The sequence below is a fragment of the Rhamphochromis sp. 'chilingali' genome (assembly GCF_963969265.1).
Source record: "Rhamphochromis sp. 'chilingali' genome assembly, chromosome: 21".
Classification (NCBI taxonomy): Eukaryota; Metazoa; Chordata; class Actinopteri; order Cichliformes; family Cichlidae; genus Rhamphochromis; species Rhamphochromis sp. 'chilingali'.
Genome location: NC_137949.1, coordinates 30,361,725 through 30,385,559, shown reverse-complemented (window position 1 = coordinate 30,385,559; position 23,835 = coordinate 30,361,725). Strand labels below are relative to the sequence as shown.

Below are 23,835 nucleotides of genomic sequence, written 5' to 3'. Positions count from 1 at the left end.
CCACACTGATTTGGACCACCCTGAAAAACAGATTGCATCATTAAACAATATCTACAGAAATGATGTGTACGACTAAAGCAGAAGCCACCAGTGCAATGTGAGCCCAAATTATCTACAGCATACAAAACATGGTCCCTCTAACTACAGTTTTATCTATTTATTTCCATAACCTAAAGGATTAACAACTTCGAAGGCATCTTGGTATAGCAGTAGTTTGAAACATAATGGATTTTGGTTTAAAAAAAAAAAAAAAAGAACTACTTTGAATATCTTACCATCTCTAATGTCACACAGTACATCTGATGAAGACTCAGCTGATTGCTCACCTGTTACACATATGTGGATCCCTTGACCGCCTCACAAAGCTTGGAAATACCCTCATCAGATAATGTTGTTTCAGTTTTAAGACATGTAGTGAACTTATTCAGAGTATATGACTGACCCAACTCATATATTTTTTTAAAATTTCCTCATCGATCTTTTATTCTAATAAACCCGAATTACGGGAACACCTTTAGATCTGTTCAGTTTTATTTATTTTATTTTTATTTTATTTTCATTTAGCACCGCTTAACTGTCAAAAACTCATCTCTATTGCTTCAAATTGCAAGGTAGAGGTCCTACAGTGTTAATCTAGGATAAATGTTGTCTCGGCTTCATTGATGACATAAATGCCATTTGGTATTTGGCCAGAAGTGACTCTAGACATGATTCGACAGACAAGAATTTAAACCACAACTTAACAATTTGGCTGATGCAAAGAACCACGAGGCAGTGATTCCAGCTTAAATGTATTCTGGATATTGTTAAATATTCTTACATTTTTTGTTAATGTTTGCCAGGTATCCTGTTTAATATTCCCTTTTCCCCTGTGTGTTTTGTTCAGTTTTGGTTCCCCTGTCTCTTTAATCTGTGATTAGTTTCAGCTGTCTTCCCACCTGTTGTTCCATTGCCAGCTACATCTGTGTCAGTCTCCCTTTATCCTTTGTTGTGTGTTTTGAGGCCTATGTTCACCTCCAAAACCCAATAGAGAAGCCTCTGTTTCACAACCAGTAGATTAGAAGCTTTTATACGGTATTTAATTTTTAAATGAACAATTTTATTCAGAATAAACATGAAAAAGATTATTGTTTCATTGTATTTAAGTAACTATCATGGTCCTGAGTCTGCACACGCAGTGGTTTTGTTTTGATTATTTTTCTCGTGTTCTAGTTTTATTCTGATTTTGTATTCTGTCTGGAAACTTCCTGTTTTACTTTGTAGATCCGTGTGTGACTTAACTGTGTTTAGCTTGTGTTTCCCCGTCATCTTGTGATTAGGATCAGCTGTGCTTCCCCCCTCTGTGTCATTTCCTAATTACCTTGTGTGTGTGTGTGTGTGTGTGTGTGTGTGTGTGTGTGTGTGTGTGTGTGTGTGTGTGTGTGTGTATGTATAGCCTGGGTGTCGGTCTGTGCTCATCGCCGGTTCGTCTGTGTTATTTTAGTGTTTCTCCGTGTCTCTCTGTTTTCTGTTTCTCGCCTCATGTCTTCCCTTTGTGTTATGTTTTTAGGTCAGCTTACTGGCTTTCCCAGTTCAGTTTACTTTGTAATTCTCATCACTGCTTTGTGTCTGCAACTTGAGTCCTCCTTCTGCAAACAGCTATCCCAGCCGTGACAAACTCCTTAAAACGCATATATTTGTATATGAAAAAAAAAAATAGCCTCCTGAGATTCGACGCCCTCAAAAATAATACATTTGGACTTTTCTTCACCATATTCACTCAATAACATTTTAATTAATTTAGGGTTTTTTGTTTGCATTTTATTAAACAATAAAGGTTTCATTGTTTGCATGTTTTTTAAACACATGTATTTAACAAAGTAACAAGTTCCTGTTCAAAGATAAAGATTCATTTTTAGCATAATGAAGACAGCTGCACTCTGCAGCCTGGCGTGGGCTGAAACACAATGCTAGGTTACTGTTGTTATTTAATGGTCCATTTGGTGCCAAATTCAGGATGTAGAAGTTACAGCTTCAACCACTAGTAAAGCTTTCACTTGCTCCTAGCAAGTTTCTAAAACTTTGTGCCTTTCCCCCCCCTATTCCCTTGATTATGAGCCTTTACTACGTGTTTACAGTAATCTAAAAAAAACTCATTTCTAAGCTGTTTAGAGACTACCTACACTACATGTATATTTGAACTGAAACCTGTTTCAAAGATGGATTTTCCTCCTTAAATCTTCATATAAACTGAAACTTGTGTTGACTAGTAAATTTAAACGATTAACTAAATTTCCTTCTCAGCTTGCTGTCTCATATCTGCTGGCATCTAGACCTCAGCGCTGCACTTGCCCACAGTCATTCAGAAATTGGCCAATTCTTGTGTGGAAATCCATAAATCTCTGACATAATGAATGAATTAATCCTTGTTTCTCTATCACTGGTGAATTCTTGAATAAGTGCATTTATTTCATGATTTTTTCAGCATTATAATGGCTGTGAATGCTCCATATTTTCTAGAAGGAGTAAAGCTTACATATAACACCAGTTAGTAATCATTACAGTGGAAATGCAGTCAATTTTCTTTTTGCTAAATAACTCCAGTATTGACCCATTAAATTCTTTATATATTAACACTTCAACGGTGCAGCGACTGGTAGCTCTATCTGTTAGCATTAGCATTTGCTCATAAACATACACTTGCTTCCATCAAACTGATGGATTGTCACAATTTCAATTAAGAAGATCAAATTACATTTTTATGAAACTTCCTCTGCACACGTATCATACTTTGCTTGTGACAGTCATGTGTTGAATTTTGTAAATGTGGGAGATTGTACTAATAAATAACATTGGATGAATTAAATTACAGCACACTATAACTGTAGGTTTTGCTTAGGATTGTAACCCGAGTGATGCATAAATTGTTAACGACACAAGACACACAACCTGAGGGGTAGAATTACCCGGGGCATAGTACAGGCCCCTTTCATTTCACAGGCCCTGTTCTTACCAGGCACATCACAGCCTGATGTTTGTGAGTGGGAACCGTTTCAATAAGGACAAGTTTTAAAGACAGGCCGTAATGTCGATACCGTCATTTGAGTCCCTCTGCTTAAAAGACGATGACAACTGTCCATCCCCAACTGATCTCGACAGCTTTGGCGATGAGTTTGACAAAGACTTGGAATCAGATGGTGAGCATATTAAATTCAATCATGGAATAATCCTTGAGGTTCTTGTTTAAATACTAAGTAATTTAGTAGTCATTACTATAAATCTATACATTGGTTATATTAATTTATGACTTTTATAATATGCAGGAAATAAGATCAACAAGGAGATGGACACTGCTGAGGTGTACATGCAGGCCTGCAAGCTGGTAGGTGTGGTGCCGGTCTCTTACTTTATTCGAAACCTTGACTCTCCAGCTGTGACACTCTCCCACCATGGGCTCGGACCTTTGGGATGCAAGGCACTTGCTATTGCTTTAGTGGTATGTTTAAAATCTAAGAGCTGTTAATCAATGAGGCACTTTTAAATAGAAAACTGATGATCAGGTTTTATTTAGACTGATACACAAATAAGCGCCCTGGCACTGGCAGACAATTCAATTCAAGCTGAGGGAGCCAAATACCTCATGGAGACGTTGAGGGCTAATTTCACCATTCAGCACCTGGTATGTAAGACTGCAGGTTGACCACTGGAGGGCACAAGTGTATTTCAGGTCTAAATCTGAGAGCTCTACATCAAGTTTGGTTTTAATAATACATTTTTTGCAGGATATATCCCACAACCATCTGAAATCTGCTGGGGCTGAGTATGTGGCTAAAATGTTGCTGGACAGCATTTCGTTAAAATCTGTGAAGCTTTCAGGTAATATGCACGTGACAATGCATTTAACTTGTCAGATGTTACGTGACAGATGACTGGCATCACAAACAGTCAGCTTACATTTGTTGTGTCGGGGTTGCCTTTTTCCTGACAGGTTAGTCGAGGTTAGTTTCTGATTGGTTTGTCTATTTAACAGCGATAATTATTGTGATCTTTTTTTTTCATGATTGTTTTGAATGCATTTTCTTCCCTGCAGGGAATGGATTTACTGATGATGATGCTAGATATTTTGCAGATGCTCTGTCAGTAAGTTATCAGTTATGTCCTGCTTTTTCACACATAACAACCCATTTTAGTCATTTCTATATTCATAAATTGTTCTTTTGCTACTTGCACCTGTCACATATTGTTACATTCAGACCAATTCCAGGATAAAGGTACTGGATCTGAGCCATAATGAGTTTTGTGGAAAAGGAGGGGAGCATTTGGGACAGCTGCTGGGTATGGTAAAAGGTCTTAATAGGTCTAAGACTAGTTCTTAATAGCATTATAGATGTATTCTTTCACTGACTTGGCTTTCTTATTTCTACAGCAAACAATGAGGGCCTGGAGGTGCTGGACCTCAGCTGGAATCATCTAAGAATGAAAGGGGCTGTGGCTTTTTGCGCTGGGTTAAAAGTAGGGCTGATTAACAAAATTTGTTAGTTACTCTGTGTGCAGCATTTCATCACAGTCTTCCCATTTAGGTGAATATGATGTTAAAGCACCTTGACTTATCGTGGAACGGTTTTGGGAACGAAGGTGCTCTGGCAATGGGAGAAGCCCTCAAATTCAACACCACCCTGGTGCATCTCAACCTCAACAATAACCGCCTGACCAATGAAGGCGCCAGCATGCTGTGCAGGGGTCTTGAATTCAATGACACACTCAGAGTCCTGACGGTGGGTGGATGAAATTGCATTAGGGTAACGTATATCACAGTCATGGCTTCAAGTGAAATATCGGATAATGTCTTCTATTTCTTTAGTTGGCTTATAACTCTTTGACAGTAGAGGGCGCACTGGCTCTAGTCAACGTGGTGAAGAACTCACCTAAAACTGCCTTGGAGGAGATCAACATATGTGTGAGTGGCTGTGCATCCTGCTCTGCTCCATGTCATGACAGATTACCACAGGCTGTAGGGACAGTGCATCCACAAATCAAATTTACATATTGTTCTGCTGGCCTGTAGTCGGATTTATCCATGTGAATTGTTCTGGTGCAAATGTCCCAGTTCTTGAGTTATTGGTTGTAGAGATGTGTCTACATTTAATAGAAATTGACTTGTGATGCTCAAAGCACTCAAATAATACATCTGAAAAACCCACAGTTATGTTTCTTTCCGCAGATCAAGACCCAATTAGAGCCGAGCAATTCTTGAGCAATTCAGAGCAATTCTTGCACGACGTCCTTTTTTCTTTCTACCAAACGACATAATCTAATGTAGACATGCAGCTGGTTGATATTACACCATAGCAGAAAGCATTATCAGCGTTTACATCCTGCCAAGCTGTCACAATCACCAGGTTCTCGTCATGGGTAAATGCACACTTCCTTCTGTACAGTTATGCAGTCAGCAGGTGTTGTTTTATGGAGAAAAAATAGTAATGAAACTGCTCACAACCAGGTCATTTCTGGAAATATTCAGTGCCACTGAAACTGAGCAACTCTCATCTAAAAAGTCTATACAGAGAAACTGCACTACAGGCCAGATTTAAACATATGTAATTATAAGGGGAACTTTCTCTTTAAGCAACTCCTTTTTGCTCTGATTTCAGTTCAATTTTGTGTTCATATTAAGTCAAAGTTGTATTTTTTTCCTTTTTTTTGACATAGGAAGCAAAATGTGTGTGTGTGTGTATATCATGTTGTCTTTTATCTGAACAGAATGTGCTGGTAAATGAGCACTTTGTGCATCTATTGGAGGTGACGTGTCAGGAGCATCCTGGTCTGGATGTACAGTATGGAGGCGTAGGAGGCTTCATGGCTAAGAAGCCACCAAAACGTGTTGATCCAATGAAAGTCATTCAGGTCTGTCTCAGTTGGTCGAATGAGCATCTGACACATACTGCATGAATTTTATTGTGAAAATATACACAATATATCTTTATTTTTATTCTTTCTTTCTTTATTCAGAGTATATTTGCTGTTCTGATGTTTACTTATTTTGTTGGTCTGCATTTAATTATTGTCAAAATCACTTCTACCAATGCTTCTGAAGGATTATCTGGACCAACGGAAACTGCGGCTGTGGGATTTCTTTCGAAACATCGATAAAGATGGCATCATGAGAGTGTCTGTTACTGACTTCAGGAAAGCAGTTCAGGTTTTCCAAACAAACTGTGATACTGTATATGGAGCCGTGTAGAGTCAGTGCATTTCACTGAGAGTTTACTGTGATAAAGAGAGCAACTATGAAACTGATTCCCTTTTCCTCTTTTGTGTGAAACTGTAAGCAATCAAGCATTCCCTTGGACCGATACCAGATTGAGGAGCTGATTCAGAGACTTGATCGGGACAGGACAGGAATGGTGGACTACAGGTGAGCATTTCCCATACTGACTAAATATACTCACATCTGACGCTTCAATATTTACGTTACAAGGTGGAGCTTTGGCGTGTTAAAGCTTATCATTTTAACATTTTGATTGTTTTTATCTCTCGTTTACTGATAGTACAGCTGGGCATAGAGTGTCTTAGTTATGACCTGGGAATTTGCCCAGATCTTAAGTTCAACTGACCCTATCAAAACTAAGAGTAGCTGAAAACCTCTTCAAGCCTGAAAAGTTCACTCACTTGCGGCAGAAGTCTATTTGACTGGTATATTAGGATATTGGGTTGTCTCTCGCACTGGTAAAAGCTTTTTCCAAATATTCACAGATCTACTGTATATATAATTTACTACAGAAGTTGTTTTTTCTTTTTTGCAAATCTGCCTGAAAAGAAATCTGATCACATTTTTTAAGTAATCCTACTAACAGACAAACAGACAGACACACCAAACTAATCGCAGAAGCTCCACTGAAGTAGTGATAGTGTTATATATGTATAGTTATGTATAGCACAGAGAGAATCATAAGCTAAGAATAACTTGTATGGGAACTTTTCTTCCACAGTTTGGATAAAAACACATGTTAAAGAAGTCCACGTAGCTCAACATGCAAACAGATGGTAAACCATGTGGTCTATACATTCATATTTTTATATAGGTGTTTTATAAACTACATGAAAAGTAATGATCATAGGTTTAAGAAAAAGCTAACCCTTTTCCGCAGTTGTTTAAAGCAGACCACAGATTCAGCCATCCTGACAGGCTGAGGGAGGTTGCACCAACGTTTAGAAGCTACAGTCTCAAAAACATGATCGCCTCTAGATTTAAATATGAGCATAAAATATATAAATATGACAATTATAAGACCCTGATCATATGATCAGGGAGGTTACTGCTGGAATAAGGTTAAAGCAGATCCTCATGCATACAGAAGCCTGGGTATGATGGGCTTTATACTGTATGTAATTCATCTGGGGTACAGTGAACGTGCAAAAATTCCACACACAGGTGGGTTCAAACTAGGACCATCATGCAGTGTTAACCACTGCCTCATTGTTCTGCCACACTGCACATAGATAAATACTAACATTTTGAAATTAACTCTAACTCAGCCAGTGGAATGAGAAGCTGTCAGGTCCGAACACAAGAACCTCAGTTGTCGAGATTGAAATTGAGAGAATATTAAGGACACCCAAGCAGTAATTGTAGTGACGTTGTTAGTGAGGTAGGAGAGGCTGTTCAAGTTGTTAGGCTTCACAGAAAAGTGCAGTTGTGGAGAGACAGGTAGATAATTGGTTGGCGTATGAATCTAAAAGCAGTCAGTGATGTTTATACTATAATCTGACCATTCTGTGCAGGGGACTGGCAGATACAAGGAAACAAATGATGAGGGATCACCGCCGCCAGCTTAGGAAATTTGAGTCCCGTCAGAAGAAAGAGAAGCAGAAGAGTGACCGCATTCTCAAAACCTTCCAAAGTGCTGTGGAGGCGGTGACACCTCACAGCTCCATAGTCATGTCTCCAGGAGGTGCCAAAGAAGACTCGAGTGGCCCTCAACACTTTTCCGCCACCCCTCTCAGCTCTTGGCACCACATTGTCATGTCCAACAGCAGCCGCTACTCTGTCACTAACATGAGCAACATCCACCTGCCCATGTTAAGAGGCGCCACGCCTTACCGTCCCACCAGCTCCTCCGGGATGCGTTCGTACTCCCAGCCAAACCTGTCGGCCGATTCCCCTCGCTCTGCTCCAGACAAGTCCATCTCTGCTCAGGGCGTTCGCTCAGATCCAGAGATGAGCCACAGCAAGCTAAGCCCCACTGCTAACAGCCTGACGAGATCCAGGCCCGCTCTCAATGTAAAGCAGTCAGAGGGTAAAAGTAAAGTCAAAGCCAAGAAAATGAAGAAAAAGAAACCGAAGAAGAATGCAGACAAAGCTTCAAAGAACCCTGCAGTAACGGTCAAGTGACATGAACACTGTATAATGCTGTATTACGTGATATATTATACATGTGATTTGTTTTTCCCTTGGTTATTATGTCATGCAATATTTTTAAATGAATAAATAACACATTTGATTATCAATCTTATCTAAAAATCTATATTTATTGCTTTAATAAGTTATCAGCGGTCATGTCTTCGCCACCTTGCAGTTAACGACACTGAGTGGGATGGGCCTTCTTCAGAAACATAATATTTCATCATGGTATTCGGGAATGGTGTTCTCATGCGAGCCCACACTCTTGAGGATAATTGTAAACAAACATCTGACGTTAATTTCTGTTTGCTGTAGATAAGAACGAGCATTATATCCTGGCATGTTCCTCAACTAATAATTCTGTGAACTGAGACAGGTGCTGTGTCCTCTGATATGATGGAGGAGGATCTATAAATTCAAATGATCCACCTATCTCAGTCATAACCACTCTGACTGCAGCAGAATGATCGTCACTCTGTATTTCTCAGCACTGCTGAGCTCCACGGTTGCCTGGGAGGTACGCATGGCATGAGGTAGATCAAGCGATTCATCTTTATTCTTTAAAGCTCCGTACACATTTAAGTGAGACGACTTCTTCCATCTAACTCTTTTTTAGGGAGTGAGGAGCGTGTGGAGTGAAGGGAATCCAAGAAATGAGTCCGGAGGTGGAGGTGGTGAAAGGTGCTCCTGTGACGCCTTCCTGCCCGGTTCAACTTTTCCTGTAGGTGATCTGGTGGTGATAGAGCAGACAGCAGTGGAGATCTCACATGAACTGGAGCTGGAAATGGGCAAGGTATTTAGTCACAAGGGAACGTGTGCATTAAAAGATTGCATAATTGTGACAAAAAACATTTTTGAATGTTTTTTTTCCCAATTAAATTTCAGCTGGGGGAATATGAAATCAAAGTGACAGAATATGAAGAAAAGATCGTAAAACTCACAGCAAAAATTGAAAAAATGGAGGAGAATCCTGATGGCTACAGTGAAAGTGAACGGAATGAGATAAAGATTGAGATTAAACAAGTGGAGGCCTTGATTGTAGACCTGCAGCTCTCCATCAACGGCTCCACTGCTGTCCTTAAATCCCTGCGTGTACAGGTATGTCCCGAGCTGAAGGTGTTTTAAAAGCCAGCAGAAGCAGTGGAGATCCATTGTGTTATCTTTCAGATTACAGTCATGGTGGAGACCCTGAACAGGCTGGAAAAGACCTACGACAAGAATTTAATTCTGGTGACACGCCGAGAATGCCTTAAGGTGCAGCTGCAACTAGAGGAGTGTGAGAGACGTCACCAGGAGCTTTTCTACCCCAACATTGGTAAGCTCACTTATACCGTCATTCCAGTTGTAATCCCTGTTTTTGTGATTGCAACCTAATTTTCGTCTCCTTCTGCAGGTTCATGTGCACACACTGGTATCACCAAGCTCAGCAAACCCATAGTAAGCCAACTGAATGCCCATCTAAATGCTGGCTACAAATTTGGTGGATGGGGGAAAGATTCAAAACCTATTCCAGACAGAGAGTCCATGTACTGGTACTCTGGGTATACAAGTGCCTCCATTATTGACATCAGGTTCTACACTAACTACAAGAACCTCATTTTAAGAAACCACTTTCAGCATCACAGCTTACAAACCAGCTGGCGTGGCACAGGAACCAATTTTATCTTCCGTGACAACACTCTGTATTATCAGATCAACAGCCCGTTTGGGTTAGCTAAACTGAATTTCACCACAATGGCATATGAGTCCAGGGTGATCCCCAAGGCTAGTTCAGGCTTCTCTTATGCATACTTTTCCAGTCAGAACTTTGACTTTGCTGCCGATGAGACGGGGCTGTGGGTGACCTATGCCACACAGCAGTCTGCCGGTCGGATGGTCATTGCTAAAATAAATGAGGCGTCTTTTGGGATAGAGGAGAAAATGGAGACTAGTATCTACAAGCCGGGTGTGAGCAATGCCTTCATGGTTTGTGGCACTTTGTATGCGGTCAGGACAATCGATACCATCACTGAAGAGATATTTTACAAGTACGACACTAAAACCAAAGAGGAAACTTACATCAGTATTCCCTTTGAGAGGTTCCAAGAGAAGTACTCAAACCTGCACTACAATCCCGCTGACCAGAAGCTCTACATGTACAATGATGGCTACTATGTCCAGTATCACCTGTGGTTTAACCACACAGCTGTGGCTACGACCACCACGGCGCCACAAGTTCTTTTAACCTAAATTGAAGATCTGATATTTTCTGAAGTATCACATCATATGAATGAGCCAACTATTGTCTCATCTTGTCGAGTAATGACCTCCTAATCCTTCTTGATTGTTAATAAATGATTTCAAGCATCACACAAGTGTCATGAGTGTCTTTTTTTGTGAACTTTGAAAACTAAAACAGAATTAAAATAAAAATGGTTCTTAATTGTACCTTCAAACACTTCTATTCTACTGTAGAGGTAATATCTGTTGTTTTAGTTAGTTTGCTAACTATTAATACAATATTTGTAATTATTATAACTTCCCTGACAAATCATTGATAGGCATGTCTACAAGAGTGTGAGTCCACGGTTTCAAAACCTATATTTTTATTGTAACACCTGTACTCATTTTCCTCAATCTTGCCTCAGATGTTTGCCCTCTATTCAGTAAAATTTAAAAAGATTAAAAACAAACAAACAAAAAAAAACTAACACTGAAACTTATCCAAACTCAACTAAACATTTTCCCACAATAAAAATGAAACTCAAATGTGGAAATCCACCCTGGAAATTGAAATTATGCAGAATTAGAAACAAAATGTCAAAATGAAATAAAAATAAAACTTCCTTGAACATACAAAACTATAACATCTGTGTTGACTGCAGTCATAAATGATCTAACTGAACCACTGTATGCATGTCTGCATTTAAAGTGCAATGGAATAATCATCCTGTATGTGCAGTAACTTGACTAAAAACTGCTACAGTCAGAGAATACATCCTACCCCATTTCCAATGATGATTCCTACACGGACTCCTCTCCCACGCCTCATCCCCAATTTGCAAACCCAGCTCCTCCCATGCATTCTTCACAAAGTCAGATTTAGAATTCAAATACTCTGGAAAAACATTCACAAAACCAGAAACCAACTTGTTAGAGTTCGGGGAGCCCAGAAGGAGCTTAAAAATTGGTCCCCCCTTCTGGAAGAGATGGAAAGTTTAAAATACTCTGACGAACATAGTTTCTTATCTGTAAATATCGAAAAAAATGTGACTCAGGGAGAGAGAACTTATTCTGCAATTGGGTAAATGAGACACCCAACACAGGGTTCTATTCCTGCATATAACAAACGTGATCCCACCTTGCACTGAACTTTATCGTGTTTACAAAATAAACTAGAGGGCATTCTTAGGCATATATGGGATGGAGACATTCAGACTTGATACCACATAAATAATAAAAAAAGATCAATATTTCTCACACCTGGTATTGTTTCACCTCTTGAGTCTTTGTGCAAGTCCATGTTTGTATCTCATCATGAAATCAAGTCGTCTCAAAACTTTACAGGTGTGAACGCCAAGTCTGAAGATTGTTCAAGAACTCATTCGAATTGTCATTGCAAGATTGTCCCTCAGTGTTTTTCAGTTTTTCTAATATGACAAATAGCAGGGTGTTTTTTTTTTTGTGAAAACATATTTAAGAGTTCAAAAATATGTGAAATAAACAAACAAACAAACAAACAAACAAACAAACAAATAAATAAATAAAAGCCCCATAAATATGTTTGTGTGTCAAAGCAAGAAAGGCAGAAATCATTTAGTTCATATAGTGAACTAGTTCACAGGTGAGGTGCTACCACACACTAACAGGCAAAATCTCCCATAGCTGTTCAACAAAAAAGACCTTAATGAGGGCAAACATTTGAAATTGTTACAAAAAAAATAAACTAAATCCAAAGTGCTTCAGTTACTGGAAATTCTTTCTTTGAGTGACGTGATCATGTCTGATATAGAAAATACTTTTGGTAGACTTGGTACATTTGGTAACTGTAAAGCCCAAATTGACTGATTCACACATACTTCATCTAATGATCCAGTGAGTCCTTCTGCCCTCAGAGGTTTGTGTCATGAGAGCAGTGGCTTTATCACTTGTCTCTGCTCGTTTACAGTCTTCAATTACTGCCTTCTTTATTGATTTTCAATCACTCACAGTCAGCTTTTCACAAGAAAATGCATTCGAGTATCATCTGCCTTTTATTAATACATTTAAACTCTAATGCTATTTAATGAGGAAATCTTTAAACCAGCATTTTGATTCAGATAGGTTTGTCAAACATAGTGATTTTATTGAGCTGAGTCAGCATTTTATTCAAAGTTCACAAACTACGGTGTTCAAAAACTCCACCCAAGTCACTTGCAATTACTGGCATAGATGGAGAAGTATAAGTTGCTCCATTTTAATGGACTTGTGACTTCACACTTTTAGGACGATGTCCTAAAAAACCTTTATGACTTACAGCAATCTACTCCTAAAAAAAGTTGTGTTTGCCTTTGTGCAAACAGGACTCGGGATCATAGAATGAATACTTGTCCAAATTGTCAGGTCATAAACATAACAACACAGCAGCAACACATGCTGTGCTTCTCATCCGCACCCCACATTTGTATTAAACGTGACGTGGCGGATTACTCTGTGCTTGTCATAAGCAAACAAATACAATGCCTGAGTGTATGTTGGACTAAGATAATAAATTTGTGAAGAGAGAAGGTGTTTGAGATGGTCTGATAAGAGCTACCTTTAAAAACACTCTGAGAAAGCCACGGAGAAAACCTTTGAGAGATGAACAGAGACATAATGTTGCCAGCTCTTCTGCTGCTGCTCCTGCCAGCCCTCAGCCCTGTTTTGGCCTGGATTGTAAGTGTCTTTACTTTTCTAATAAAGCATGCAGGCACAGTGATTAGTTATGTCTTTTGAATGTTTTTTTGTTTGTTTGTTTTTTTTAATTTTAGCCAGTGGAGGACTGGGAGTCTGGAAATGTAACGGCATCAGTGAGTGAGTCAGGTCAGTGTGTTTGCCATGTTTTTCTGCCTGACACAACCTTCCCTGCTGACCGGGTTGAGCACATGCAAGAAGTCACTAAAGATCTGATGTTGGAAGTGGAAATCCAAATGAACAAGGTGCAGTAGGACTAAATAATTATGTGACATTTGAAAGCATATGCTGTAGTAAGACATTAACATTGCTTTTTTTCACCCTTCCAGATAGTGGGCTTTGAGGCTAAGCTGGCGGTCTACCTGCAGGACCTAACTGAGCTGACAATTAGAGTGAACATACTGGAAAGCAGTCCTGACAAATACATCAAACTGGACTTTGAGCTGCTCAGGATTGAGCTGAGAGAATTTGAGGCTCTGGTATCTCAGCTCAAAAACTCTCTCAACTCCTCCTCACCCATATTTGACAGCCTGTACACTGAGGTAAAAACTGCGTTTGAACTTACATGCAAATGACTTATTTTTAAGAGCACCTAATTTATGTGTCTGTCTTTCTGTGCTTTGTAGATCCACAACATGACCCTCATTGTGAACCAACTGGAGAGTTATGATGAGAGCAACCTGGCGGTGTTCCGCATTGAGCTGGCTAAGCTGCAGAAGAAGCTGGAGGACTGCCAGAAGGAGCAGGAGCTCATCAATCCAGATATTGGTAAGGCCACTGCCTTGGCTGGATTAACGCTGGTGTACGGTTTTGACATTACTAATAATTTTAAACATGCTTATTTTTCTCTTCAGGTAACTGCAATCACACGGGAATCTTGGCCCTCAGCAAGCCAATGGTGCTTCAGCTGAATGCTCATCTGACCCCAGGTTCCATTTATGGGGGCTGGGGAAAAGACTCCAAACCTCTTCGAGGTTCTGAGTCCATGTACTTCTTTGGTGCATACAGCTCCCCTTCAATCAGTGACTTTTACTTGTACTCTAACTATGATAAGCTGATTCTGAGGTCTGCATTCAAACACCATCGCACACCAAACGGGTGGGCAGGGCTTGGGAGCAATTTTATTGTTCACGGTAACAGCCTATACTATCAGCGCAACGCACCTCTCAGTATGGCCAAACTGAACCTGACCAGTTCCACATATGACTACAGAGTGATCTCAGCCGCTAGTTCGAAGTTCTCTTACAGTTACTCAGCCAGTCAGTTCTTAGACTTTGCAGCTGATGAAAATGGAATGTGGGTAATGTATGCTTCAGAGGCAAGCAAAGGGAAAATTGTCATTGCTAAGATAGAAGAAAAATCTTTTGGTGTTGAAGATCAGTGGAATACTGGTGTGTTTAAGGAGATGGTGGGTAATTCTTTCATGGCCTGTGGAGTTATGTATGCCACCAGGTCAGTGGATGTTGCCACAGAGGAGATCTACTACGCATTTGACACGAAGACCAAGGAGGAGAAACACCTCAGTATTCAGTTCCAGAAGTTCCAGGACAAATACACCAACCTGGACTACAACCCCACCGACCAGAAACTCTACATGTACAACAATGGCTATTATGTGTCCTATAATGTGAAATTTGACAAAGAATAATTTTATCTCTCGGTCATCTGCCGTATTGTGATCGATACGAGTCTTCTGTAATCTCTTATGCCCTGTGTTTTCTGTGATGCACTGGCTTTTGGCCATCTTTTCCTGAATAAAATCAAACTGAAGCATTCAAATAAAGTGAACAATTGTCTATGCACATAAATTATATCATTATGAAATTATGCCACACAAATTTAGCTTCAGATTTAAAATAGTTCTAGATAATCAAATGAAACAGGAAAAAATGCATGAATTTGATAAAACAATTCTTACTGTATTCAGATAAACATTTTTGCACACAAGTCCAATAGAAAAACATGAACCAAAATATGACAAATAGGGACACAGTGGTGCACATTTGTCCAGTGTTCACATGTTAAACAGGGGTTTAAATAACTGTGTGCTCTATCTGCGGCTGGGCATTAAGACTCACAATCAGAATTTAACATGCGCATAAAGTTGAGTATAAAATGTGATTTTTACTGCAGATTAATCACTTTAGCTTTCATTGATCAAAGTGAACTAATTGAGCAGTTCTTTCATGTAACTGGAGAGTTTACAGGAGTTTAAAGGAGATAATAAACTGTTTTAAACTGCAGCTGAAGATAAGCTGTTATCATGCGATGCAAATAAACATATACACACATTTCACAGAATTCATACAGGATTTATTTTCTGATACTAAAAACTCAAGTTTCTCACCATAAGTACTAAGATAAAGATTCGCCATAATCCTCTTTTAATTCTGTTTTTTTCATACATCAGATTAAATAAAGAAAACAAACAACAGGAACCCTGTCATGGACCTGTAGTAGTCCAAGGATAGTATGCATAATGCACACATGTGCACTAATCTCAAGGGTCAGTGATGCTGTTCTAATAAAATGTTTATGGCCATGAAATGATGTCACAGATAATAAGAGGAGTATTAGACTACAGATAACAGCAGCTGTCACATCTGAATACGTTAGAAGCTCTTCAAGCAAGAGCACAACTGCTTTGTCTTTAATGCTGCTCTTTCAATAAAACCGAAATACAAAAGACAACAACTGTGTACATGCCTGTAACTGTAAATGGCCTGTATTTATATAGCGCTTTTACTAGTCCCTAAGGACCCCAAAGCGCTTTACATATCCAGTCATCCACCCACTGGTGATGGCAGCTACATTGTAGCCACAGCCACCCTGGGGCGCACTGACAGAGGCGAGGCTGCCGGACACTGGCACCACCGGGCCCTCTGACCACCACCAGTAGGCAACGGGTGAAGTGTCTTGCCCAAGGACACAACGACCGAGACCGTCCGAGCCGGGGCTCGAACCGGCAACCTTCTGATTACAAGGCGAACTCCCAACTCCTGAGCCACGATCGCCGTGGGAAACGATATCTATGTCACAAGGCCAGATACTTTGAAGTTCTACTACCTATGACACTGAGGGAAGTGAGAATCATCTTACAGATATTTCAGGAGAAATTTGTCAGCTTGCATACAATCCCACTAATCAGACGATCTACAAACACAGTGACATCATGGTTCCTATCATGAAACATTCAACACCCGGATATCTTCTTGGTCTCCTGTATTGTGATTGTCATAAATGTTGTCTTACATTGTGCTAAAATCAAAGTTTATCATTCAACTGGGTTATTTTGCTTCAGTTTGAATTAAAACAAAATAAAAATTTGATTTGATTTAATTTAATTGTGGATGGGTTAAAAAAAAAAACCTCTGTGGTGACTAATACCCCTCCCCTTTTGGATAAGGTTACAGCATTTGATCTTATGCCCCTCTTTCTCCCCCTTCTTCCAGGGACATGCTGGAGTTTCCTCCCACTTCCGTAACCCAATCCCTCCCTTGGGTGGGGGAGGGGGTGGGGGAGGACTTGCCTTTGTGCTCTGGTTGGAGCGTGGCTCCATCTGGTACCAAGTACCCACCAAAACCCAGCAGCTTATCAATTCTAAACAGGAGGAACCTTTCATTAACTGTACATGGTCGACATTAAAAAAATAAAATAATCGATTGTTGTATAAAATGAATAATTTTAAATGCGATTTGTCTGGAGAAATCTGAGGAAAATCCATTATTTTTAATTACATAAATAAATAAATAAATCTGGGCTGAAAATAGCCTTCAGTCAGTCAACACAAATACAGCACTCTCTCTTTAAATCCTCTAGCATCTGTCAGGATGACAGGGGGGAAGTGGTCTCTGTGTGTGGAATGGTACCCTAAAGTGACATCATGCTCAGCCAATCAGCAGCCTCGCCTGAGCTCTCTCCTCCTGTCCTGCTTGTGGGATGATGTGTTCTGGTTGCTAAAGACACGGGCTGCTGCTGCTGCTGCTGCTGATGCTGCTGGGGCGGAGGGTCCAGGCCATGCTCGCCTTGCATCAGGTACACAGCGTGCATTTGTGCGGGTTACACGTGTTTTCTGTGGTGTTAGTGCACTTATGTATCATGATACACTGCTAGCTTACTGGCTATGAGGTGAATGTTGTGAAGATGATGGATTATAATGGAGGAGACTGCAGATGGGTCTGTGTGGCTCACACTTCTCAGATGATGACGCCTCCACGGCTGGATGGGGTGTGTATGGCTCTGATGTTTCAGTGTAGACTGAACTGGAGGGGGGATATAGGATTTTCATATATAGAAGGTTTTCTTTTGAGCCATAGCCTCCGCATGCAGCCTGATAATTCATTCATTTAATGTTATAAATGGCATACTAAAAATTTAATCAAGCCTCTTGTTAGCACATACTTTTGCTCCTTGGAAGTGATCACTGTCATGTGATTTGTGCGAGTCGATTACCCCAGTTTTTATAGCATGTACAGTTGGGAGTCCTTGTGTCTACACCTTTTTCAGGCAAGCCTTTGCGTATTTATCATATTTTAAGGAAAAAACATTGCATTTATGAGACATACAGCTATGAGCCTCAGTGCTCTGAGTCATCTCTCTGTCATCTTGGACATTTTCTGCTCTGCTTCTTTCCATTCATCACAAATAGAAGAGCAAAGCCTGCACTCACTTCCTGTTCTGCTCTGACGGTTAACTCTTTGCTTGTGCTCGCTCAGATGATCATGCCTTTCTGCAGAGACCCACGTTTTGGAGTCACTGGGAGCAGACACGCTCTGATTCCAGTGATCGAGGGCAGAGATGAGCCCTGCTGTTGATAAGACTGAAGAGCAAAGGTAATCTGAATGGTTGTGTTGTTTTAATATCATTTTAAAAGCCTCACAGCAGCAGTGTGATTAACATACCCAAGTTTTATATTCAGTTTCTGTTTCTGTGATTAGGCAGTTTGCTCATATCTCAACTATATTTAAATATAGTTCCATTTATTTAAGAGTAATGTCTAACTTTCCCTGCTATGCACAGGCCCAGCTGGACCTTGACGGGTCCAAAAGAAGAAGTGATGGCAAAAAGAGATTACTTGGTGGAGGCGGCCAAGCAGATCCGCATGGCACTGGACAGTGAGGTGAATGAGGACTATGAGGCAGCTTTCAGTTACTACAAGAACGGCGTGGACCTGCTGCTAAATGGGGTTCAATGTAAGTGGAAAATATCTGGTCTCTTTTCTGCGTGACAGAGTGAATAGGGAACATGGAAATGCATGTTTGCACAAGACATGTGATGGGAAGATGTGAACGAGTATAAAAACAGGAAGTCATAAACCAAAGGTTAAGCACAGATTTGCTTGCTGGCCAAATATTTTAGGTGTGTGCTGCTGTTTTATAGATCAAAGGTACTTTGTGGCATTTAATATATTCCCAAAGCCAAGGTTTTACCCACTTTTACTGGTGTGAGACTGAGTTTAATTGTTTTGCAGTGGATCCGAACAAGGATCGTCGGGAGGCTGTGAAGAGGAAAACAACCCAGTATTTGAAGAGAGCAGAAGAAATCTTTATAACACATCTACAGGATAACCTGGGGAAAGGGAGCTCTCATTTAGGGGTAAGACAATCATCCTTTGCTGCTTTTAAGAGAAGAAAAAAAGGCATCTTGTTTGTTGATCTGTATGCAGGGTTGTAACATATTGTAGCTCAGCAGTCCTTGCTTGTACTCTTCTCAAAGGACAAAACATTTAGTGCCTACTATCACAAACCAAGTTTCAAATTCTTACTTGAGATCCGGTTGATTTCTGTGTCATCAGGGCTACAGCAGTCTGAGGTTCCGTCCAATCAGACACCTGAGTTCACCCGTGGAGGATCTGGAGATGTGTAAGGTTGTGGGTGTGGCTGACAAGGTATGAAAGACTTTTGTTTTAATTTTGATTTTTATTGTTTCTTTTGCCTTTTTGCACTCCTTGTAGCACACAGTGAAAGTGTCAATGATCAACTGCGCTCCAACCTTGAAACTTGCTGTAATAATTTACCCGCTTTTATGTGGAAGGCTAAAGGTGTTATTTCTCATTCTTAAGGTCCTAATTGTGCAAAGTATGGTCAACAAGGAGACATTTGTGGTAAAGGTGAGTGTGCGCTCTATAGTAGCCAGTTGATCAACAAAATTATACCTATAAAAACACATCCATTGGCCAACACGTGTCCACAGATAGTTGAGATGATTTGAGGGGGAGGGTGGCTGTCTAGCAGCAACACCGTTGTTGTATTCTGTTGCAGGCTAGTCGATGCTGATTGTCTCCCAGAGTATCACTCCACATTAATCAAGGCTAAGAGCTCTCACCCTTTTAGCCAGTGCTAGTGCACCTCATATTTCAGTGTACAGATAGACATTGCAGCAGACAGGCACTTGGACCTACAGGGTCAATCCAAGCAGTGGTTAATCTACGCCTGAATGAGTAATAATGCACCTGCGTCTTTCTCATCTAGAAAATGCTAATTTATATATAACTATATGAGTCATGCTCATTATGTTCCAGAGCCTGGTTAAGTCTAGCTGGGAGAGCAGGGACCAGCCAACCATCATTCCTCAAGGGGTGCCATACATGGTTAAGCTGCTAAGATATTACGTCAGTGAGGATGCTGTGTATCTGCATTTGGAGCATGTCAAAGGTGAGCGTTTAACCACTGCTCTCACTGCTGCTGGAACAATGTGGATGGATTTTTGGTAACAGTAATGGAGTGTAATATAGAGGGTTTTTTTCTTTTGTTTTGTTTGTTTTTTGCATTGCTCCTTCTCTGTAGGTGGGAGGCTTTTCTCCAAGCTGCATAAACTGAGGAACGAGAAGGCCAAGGAACACCCAGAATGCTTCGCTTCTCGCCATCATAACACCAAGCTGAAGACCAGCCGGACCTCACCTGCAATCAGCGCAGACTACCAGCAGAGCAGAAGTGCAGCGGTGATTCCTGAGAAACTAAACGACGAAAGCCCCGACGCAGACTTCCCTACCTCGTGGGATGAGACGCAGCAGCGACTGGAGAGCTGCGGGACTCACTCCTACATCGAAGAGACGGGTTGTCTGCAGAACACACGCTCGGCGGCGTCTTTTTACACCAAGCTTGATCGGCTCACTCTGCTGTCTGGCCCGACGAGGACACAGGTCAAAACTCACATCCATCCACCAGCTCCTAGTTTGTGTTTGCACTCCAGCGAAACTCAGGAAAAGCCAGCTCTTCCTCTCTCCTGCGCTCGTGTCAGTCAAGCTCTCGACGTCATGTCGGAGCTCCATAAAAAGAAACCTGGAATGGGGCTGATAGAGTGCAGCTCCGAATTCGAAGTGGCTTGGAAAGCTGCGGATCCAGTGCACAACTGTGAGAAAACAAACCCCTATGCACTGACTGACGCTGATTTATCCCTAGAACGAACTGCACCTCATACGAATCTGGACTCGTTTATTAAAGCAGGGTCACAAAACGGTGAAAATGTTTTGAGTTCTAGTCCTGCCATCTTGCATCTTCCTCTTCATTGCCAAACCCAGATCCATGGCAGGGCTTCATGGGATATGAATGGCTCTCCCCAGGGATCTGTTTTAGGTGTAAACTCAGCAGAATTAAACACAAAGCAGGAACGCAGCAGTCCCACTGTGGAAGAAAGAAATGGAATGGTAGTTATCAGAAGTACAGACAGAGTAGTATTTTCTGACCACAGAGATACACAGATCACCTCGGACAGTTCTTGGCCTTCCTCAGCTTCACTCTGCCTCAGTGTTACAGAAAAAAAGCACATGTTTTCCAGGGTTCCTTTGGCTTTTTCAGGGCTCAGTAATAAAGGGGAAGCCTGCTCAAGTGAGGCAAAAGAAGGAGTAGAGGAAGCCCGTGAGCTGCTAAGCCCTGGAGAGAAGCGTGCACCTACAACAAAGGGATCATCTGTAGGCTGGTTCTCCTCTGGCCCTCATGATGCCCCGCCCAACAGGAAGCGAGAGGATGTGGATGGTTTTATAAAACCAGAAAGACCAGATGGTGAAAGAGAAGACCAGATCATAGAGGTGGATGGGTGGTGCCATCTGCCTCGGTTCCCTATCAAGTCACCCGGGGCTGCAGATAAGGCCATGCAGACCTGTTGGGGGCTTCCTGAGAATGAAGTGCGCATCTGGGGGGCACAGATCTTGTTGGCCTTGGAGAGTTTGCATCAGCAAGGCATCCTGTGTCGGGATCTTAACCCTAGAAATGTTCTGCTCACTAGCAACGGTAACGCTATCAAATCTAGCAACTGTCAAAGACCACATGATAAAAAACCCAATTTGTGCTGTATTTGAGTTTAATTTGCTATAATGTTTTCACAGGAAAGGTGTGTTTGACGTTCTTCAGCCAGTGGAGTGAGGTTCAGTCAGAGATCAGCTCCAAATCCATGGAACAGATGTACTGTGCTCCCGGTAAGACTTCACTCTAAGCTGGCACCCTTGCTTACTCCTTAGCATAAACTGCCACCTAGTGGCAATGTCCATTTGGTCCACTTTGTCCTGAACAAGAAGTTGGGTACTTCATGGTAAGTGGAGAGGTCTCTATATATCACTTTTCTACTCTTCTTATACAAAACACCTTCACACAAGGACATTTTTCTACATCTAAGTGCTCTCTGTCTACCATTCACACTGTGATCCAGCATCAGGACAAACTTAGAGGTTCAGTGTCGTGCCCAAAAATACTTTGCCACACAGCCTGGAGCAGCCAGGGATCAAACCACCAACGTTCCAATTAGGCAGTTGGCCACTCTATTGGCTGAGCCACATTCACTCAGCTGTAGAGCCTTTTAAATTCATCTCAACCAACTCGACACATTGCAAGTGAATATAAAGCGATAACAAGAAACACACCTTCAGGAAACATCAGTGATACCTGAACTCAGCTCAGCTTGATGTTTGTTGACAGAAATTGGCGGAGTGTCCCAGATCACAGAGTCTTGCGATTGGTGGAGTCTTGGGGCTTTGCTGTTCGAACTTCTTACAGGAATGGTAAGCTAAACGCTCTCCAAGCATATTAATAAGTTTTGTACCATCCCTGCAAAATATTGGTTCTGACTCTCCCGCAGCCTTTGTGGCAGCTCCACCCAGCAGGAATCCACTCCCACACTCAGCTGCTCATCCCCGACCACCTGAGCACCGCGGCCGCTTCTCTGCTTACCGAGGTTAGAGTTAAGGGTTGAAAGATCTGCAAGGCTTTTGTTATAAAGAGTGTATTCAAAAAGTTTTAAACTGTGTTTCTACTCATTTTCACTTACAGTTGCTCCAGTTCGATGCTGGTTATCGCCTTGGCTCTGGAGGTGGGGGTGTAAGTGACATCAAATGTCATCCCTTCTTCAATGGAGTTTCCTGGAAGGCTCTGAGCTGCTAGCAGGAGATGATCCCTGTGTGTTACACTGGACTTGAAACACTGGGCTGAATCCGAGCATCCTAACGTGGCCCTAACAGTTGTAGCGCCGCATACTGGTTTCATTTGAATTTTGTGCTTCCCAAAGAAATATGACAAAATAAAAACTGAAACAAAAATGGTGAACTGTCACATGGACAGTGAAACAAGATGGATTATTTTAAACCCTTGAGATGTAACTTAATATATATTTGATGTCATTTTGATAGTTTTACAAGTTCAGTATCACCGTGCATGAAAACCGATGCCAACTAAACCTAACATGTGACAATTGAAAAAATTACTAATTTTGGACTACTTGATGTAGAAAAACAATAATGAAGAATGAATAAATAGGCAATAAATTGTTACATCTTCTTTGAACATCCCTTCCTGTTATAAAGCCTTTGTCATTTTGGGTTATCATTCATAAATAGGCCATTACTACGTCCAAAGATTGGCACAATTTTAAGTTTTGGTTTATTCAAATGAATTTTAAACTTTTTCAAATATGATTACATATAAAGTAGCCATTTGTGAAGTGGGACTCCCCAAAAGATATGCAGGGCTCATAACCAGGGACCCAAAACACCAGCAAATACTTGCATAATACCTAAAATATATCATTTTGAACATGCATTCTCATACTAAACTAGATCCTAAAGTATCATATCATGAAATGATTACATCTCTTGATAGTGACACATGAAAATATGAAAAGTGTAGATTCATTAGGGTGTGGACTGGGCTACGGTGCAAAACACTTTTTAAAGACAGAGAAGGGTTTTTATTGTGCTTTCAAGTTCACTCCATAGCTGTGGACCTCCACAGACCACTCTGAAACTTACATTTAAGTTGACAGTTCCTTCCCTTCAGGAGTTGTGTATCCTTGTTGTTCACAAAGTCTGTCACTGAGTCTTAAGGCTCCACAATTTTAAAACAACAGTAATACTATCAGGGATACATTAAACCTATTGAGATTAGATTTGCAGCAGTATGACTCAAAATGTACAGGTATTGACATGGATACCTACACTCTCTGATCACTTTGTTGGGTAAGCCTGTTAAAACTGCACATTAGCCCAAACATTAAACCGATAAGCCAATCACGTGGCAGCAATTCAGTGCTTTTAGGCATGAAGACGTGGTCAAGGGGGG

General features: G+C 40.9%; 4 protein-coding genes across 7 annotated transcripts; all 4 read left to right on the top strand.

The window, feature by feature from the left end:
• Positions 1–3,184: 3,184 nt before the first annotated feature.
• lrrc74a (leucine rich repeat containing 74A) lies at positions 3,185–8,487 on the top strand. Its single transcript, XM_080870442.1, has 12 exons — positions 3,185–3,475; positions 3,551–3,658; positions 3,762–3,855; positions 4,070–4,119; positions 4,233–4,314; positions 4,406–4,491; positions 4,560–4,754; positions 4,841–4,936; positions 5,740–5,883; positions 6,074–6,178; positions 6,309–6,394; positions 7,762–8,487. Exons 1-12 carry the CDS (start codon positions 3,323–3,325, stop codon positions 8,369–8,371), a joined length of 1,809 nt encoding a protein of 602 aa, XP_080726568.1. The 5' UTR covers positions 3,185–3,322; the 3' UTR covers positions 8,372–8,487.
• Positions 8,488–8,609: 122 nt separating this feature from the next.
• olfm4.1 (olfactomedin 4, tandem duplicate 1) lies at positions 8,610–10,718 on the top strand. Its single transcript, XM_080870443.1, has 5 exons — positions 8,610–8,897; positions 8,997–9,173; positions 9,266–9,478; positions 9,548–9,695; positions 9,774–10,718. The coding sequence occupies exons 1-5, from the start codon at positions 8,844–8,846 to the stop codon at positions 10,607–10,609; spliced, it is 1,428 nt and encodes a 475-aa protein (XP_080726569.1). The 5' UTR covers positions 8,610–8,843; the 3' UTR covers positions 10,610–10,718.
• Positions 10,719–13,198: 2,480 nt separating this feature from the next.
• On the top strand, positions 13,199–14,939 carry olfm4.2 (olfactomedin 4, tandem duplicate 2; the record flags this gene model as incomplete). Its single annotated transcript, XM_080870444.1, has 5 exons — positions 13,199–13,273; positions 13,369–13,536; positions 13,621–13,833; positions 13,918–14,059; positions 14,146–14,939. 5 exons carry the CDS (start codon positions 13,199–13,201, stop codon positions 14,937–14,939), a joined length of 1,392 nt encoding a protein of 463 aa, XP_080726570.1.
• Positions 14,940–17,139: 2,200 nt separating this feature from the next.
• Positions 17,140–23,049, top strand: rps6kl1 (ribosomal protein S6 kinase-like 1). Of its 4 annotated transcripts, none has more exons than XM_080871166.1 (12): positions 17,140–17,326; positions 18,027–18,123; positions 18,311–18,483; positions 18,762–18,886; positions 19,086–19,178; positions 19,353–19,400; positions 19,812–19,944; positions 20,077–21,519; positions 21,615–21,704; positions 22,201–22,283; positions 22,361–22,456; positions 22,552–23,049. In XM_080871166.1, the coding sequence occupies exons 2-12, from the start codon at positions 18,089–18,091 to the stop codon at positions 22,660–22,662; spliced, it is 2,430 nt and encodes an 809-aa protein (XP_080727292.1). In that variant the 5' UTR covers positions 17,140–17,326; positions 18,027–18,088; the 3' UTR covers positions 22,663–23,049. The 4 variants fall into 4 exon arrangements, with proteins under 4 accessions (XP_080727292.1, XP_080727290.1, XP_080727293.1 ...); XM_080871164.1 differs by having other exon boundaries at positions 18,007–18,123; XM_080871167.1 differs by lacking the exon at positions 17,140–17,326 and adding an exon at positions 17,339–17,518.
• The last annotated feature ends 786 nt before the right edge of the window (positions 23,050–23,835 follow it).

Bases quoted from the DNA above. Each gene is read 5' to 3' on its own strand.
- olfm4.1 (XM_080870443.1), top strand. From the start codon at position 8,844: ATGATCGTCACTCTGTATTTCTCAGCACTGCTGAGCTCCACGGTTGCC. The intron at 8,898-8,996 runs GTACGCATGGCA...ACTCTTTTTTAG, and splicing joins GCTCCACGGTTGCCTGGGAG to GGAGTGAGGAGCGTGTGGAG. The intron at 9,696-9,773 runs GTAAGCTCACTT...CTCCTTCTGCAG, and splicing joins GCTTTTCTACCCCAACATTG to GTTCATGTGCACACACTGGT.
- rps6kl1 (XM_080871166.1), top strand. From the start codon at position 18,089: ATGAGCCCTGCTGTTGATAAGACTGAAGAGCAAAG. The intron at 18,484-18,761 runs GTAAGTGGAAAA...ATTGTTTTGCAG, and splicing joins GCTGCTAAATGGGGTTCAAT to TGGATCCGAACAAGGATCGT. The intron at 21,705-22,200 runs GTAAGACTTCAC...GTTTGTTGACAG, and splicing joins ACAGATGTACTGTGCTCCCG to AAATTGGCGGAGTGTCCCAG.
- lrrc74a (XM_080870442.1), top strand. From the start codon at position 3,323: ATGGACACTGCTGAGGTGTACATGCAGGCCTGCAAGCTGGTAGGTGTG. The intron at 4,492-4,559 runs GTAGGGCTGATT...CTTCCCATTTAG, and splicing joins CTTTTTGCGCTGGGTTAAAA to GTGAATATGATGTTAAAGCA. The intron at 4,937-5,739 runs GTGAGTGGCTGT...TTATCTGAACAG, and splicing joins TGGAGGAGATCAACATATGT to AATGTGCTGGTAAATGAGCA.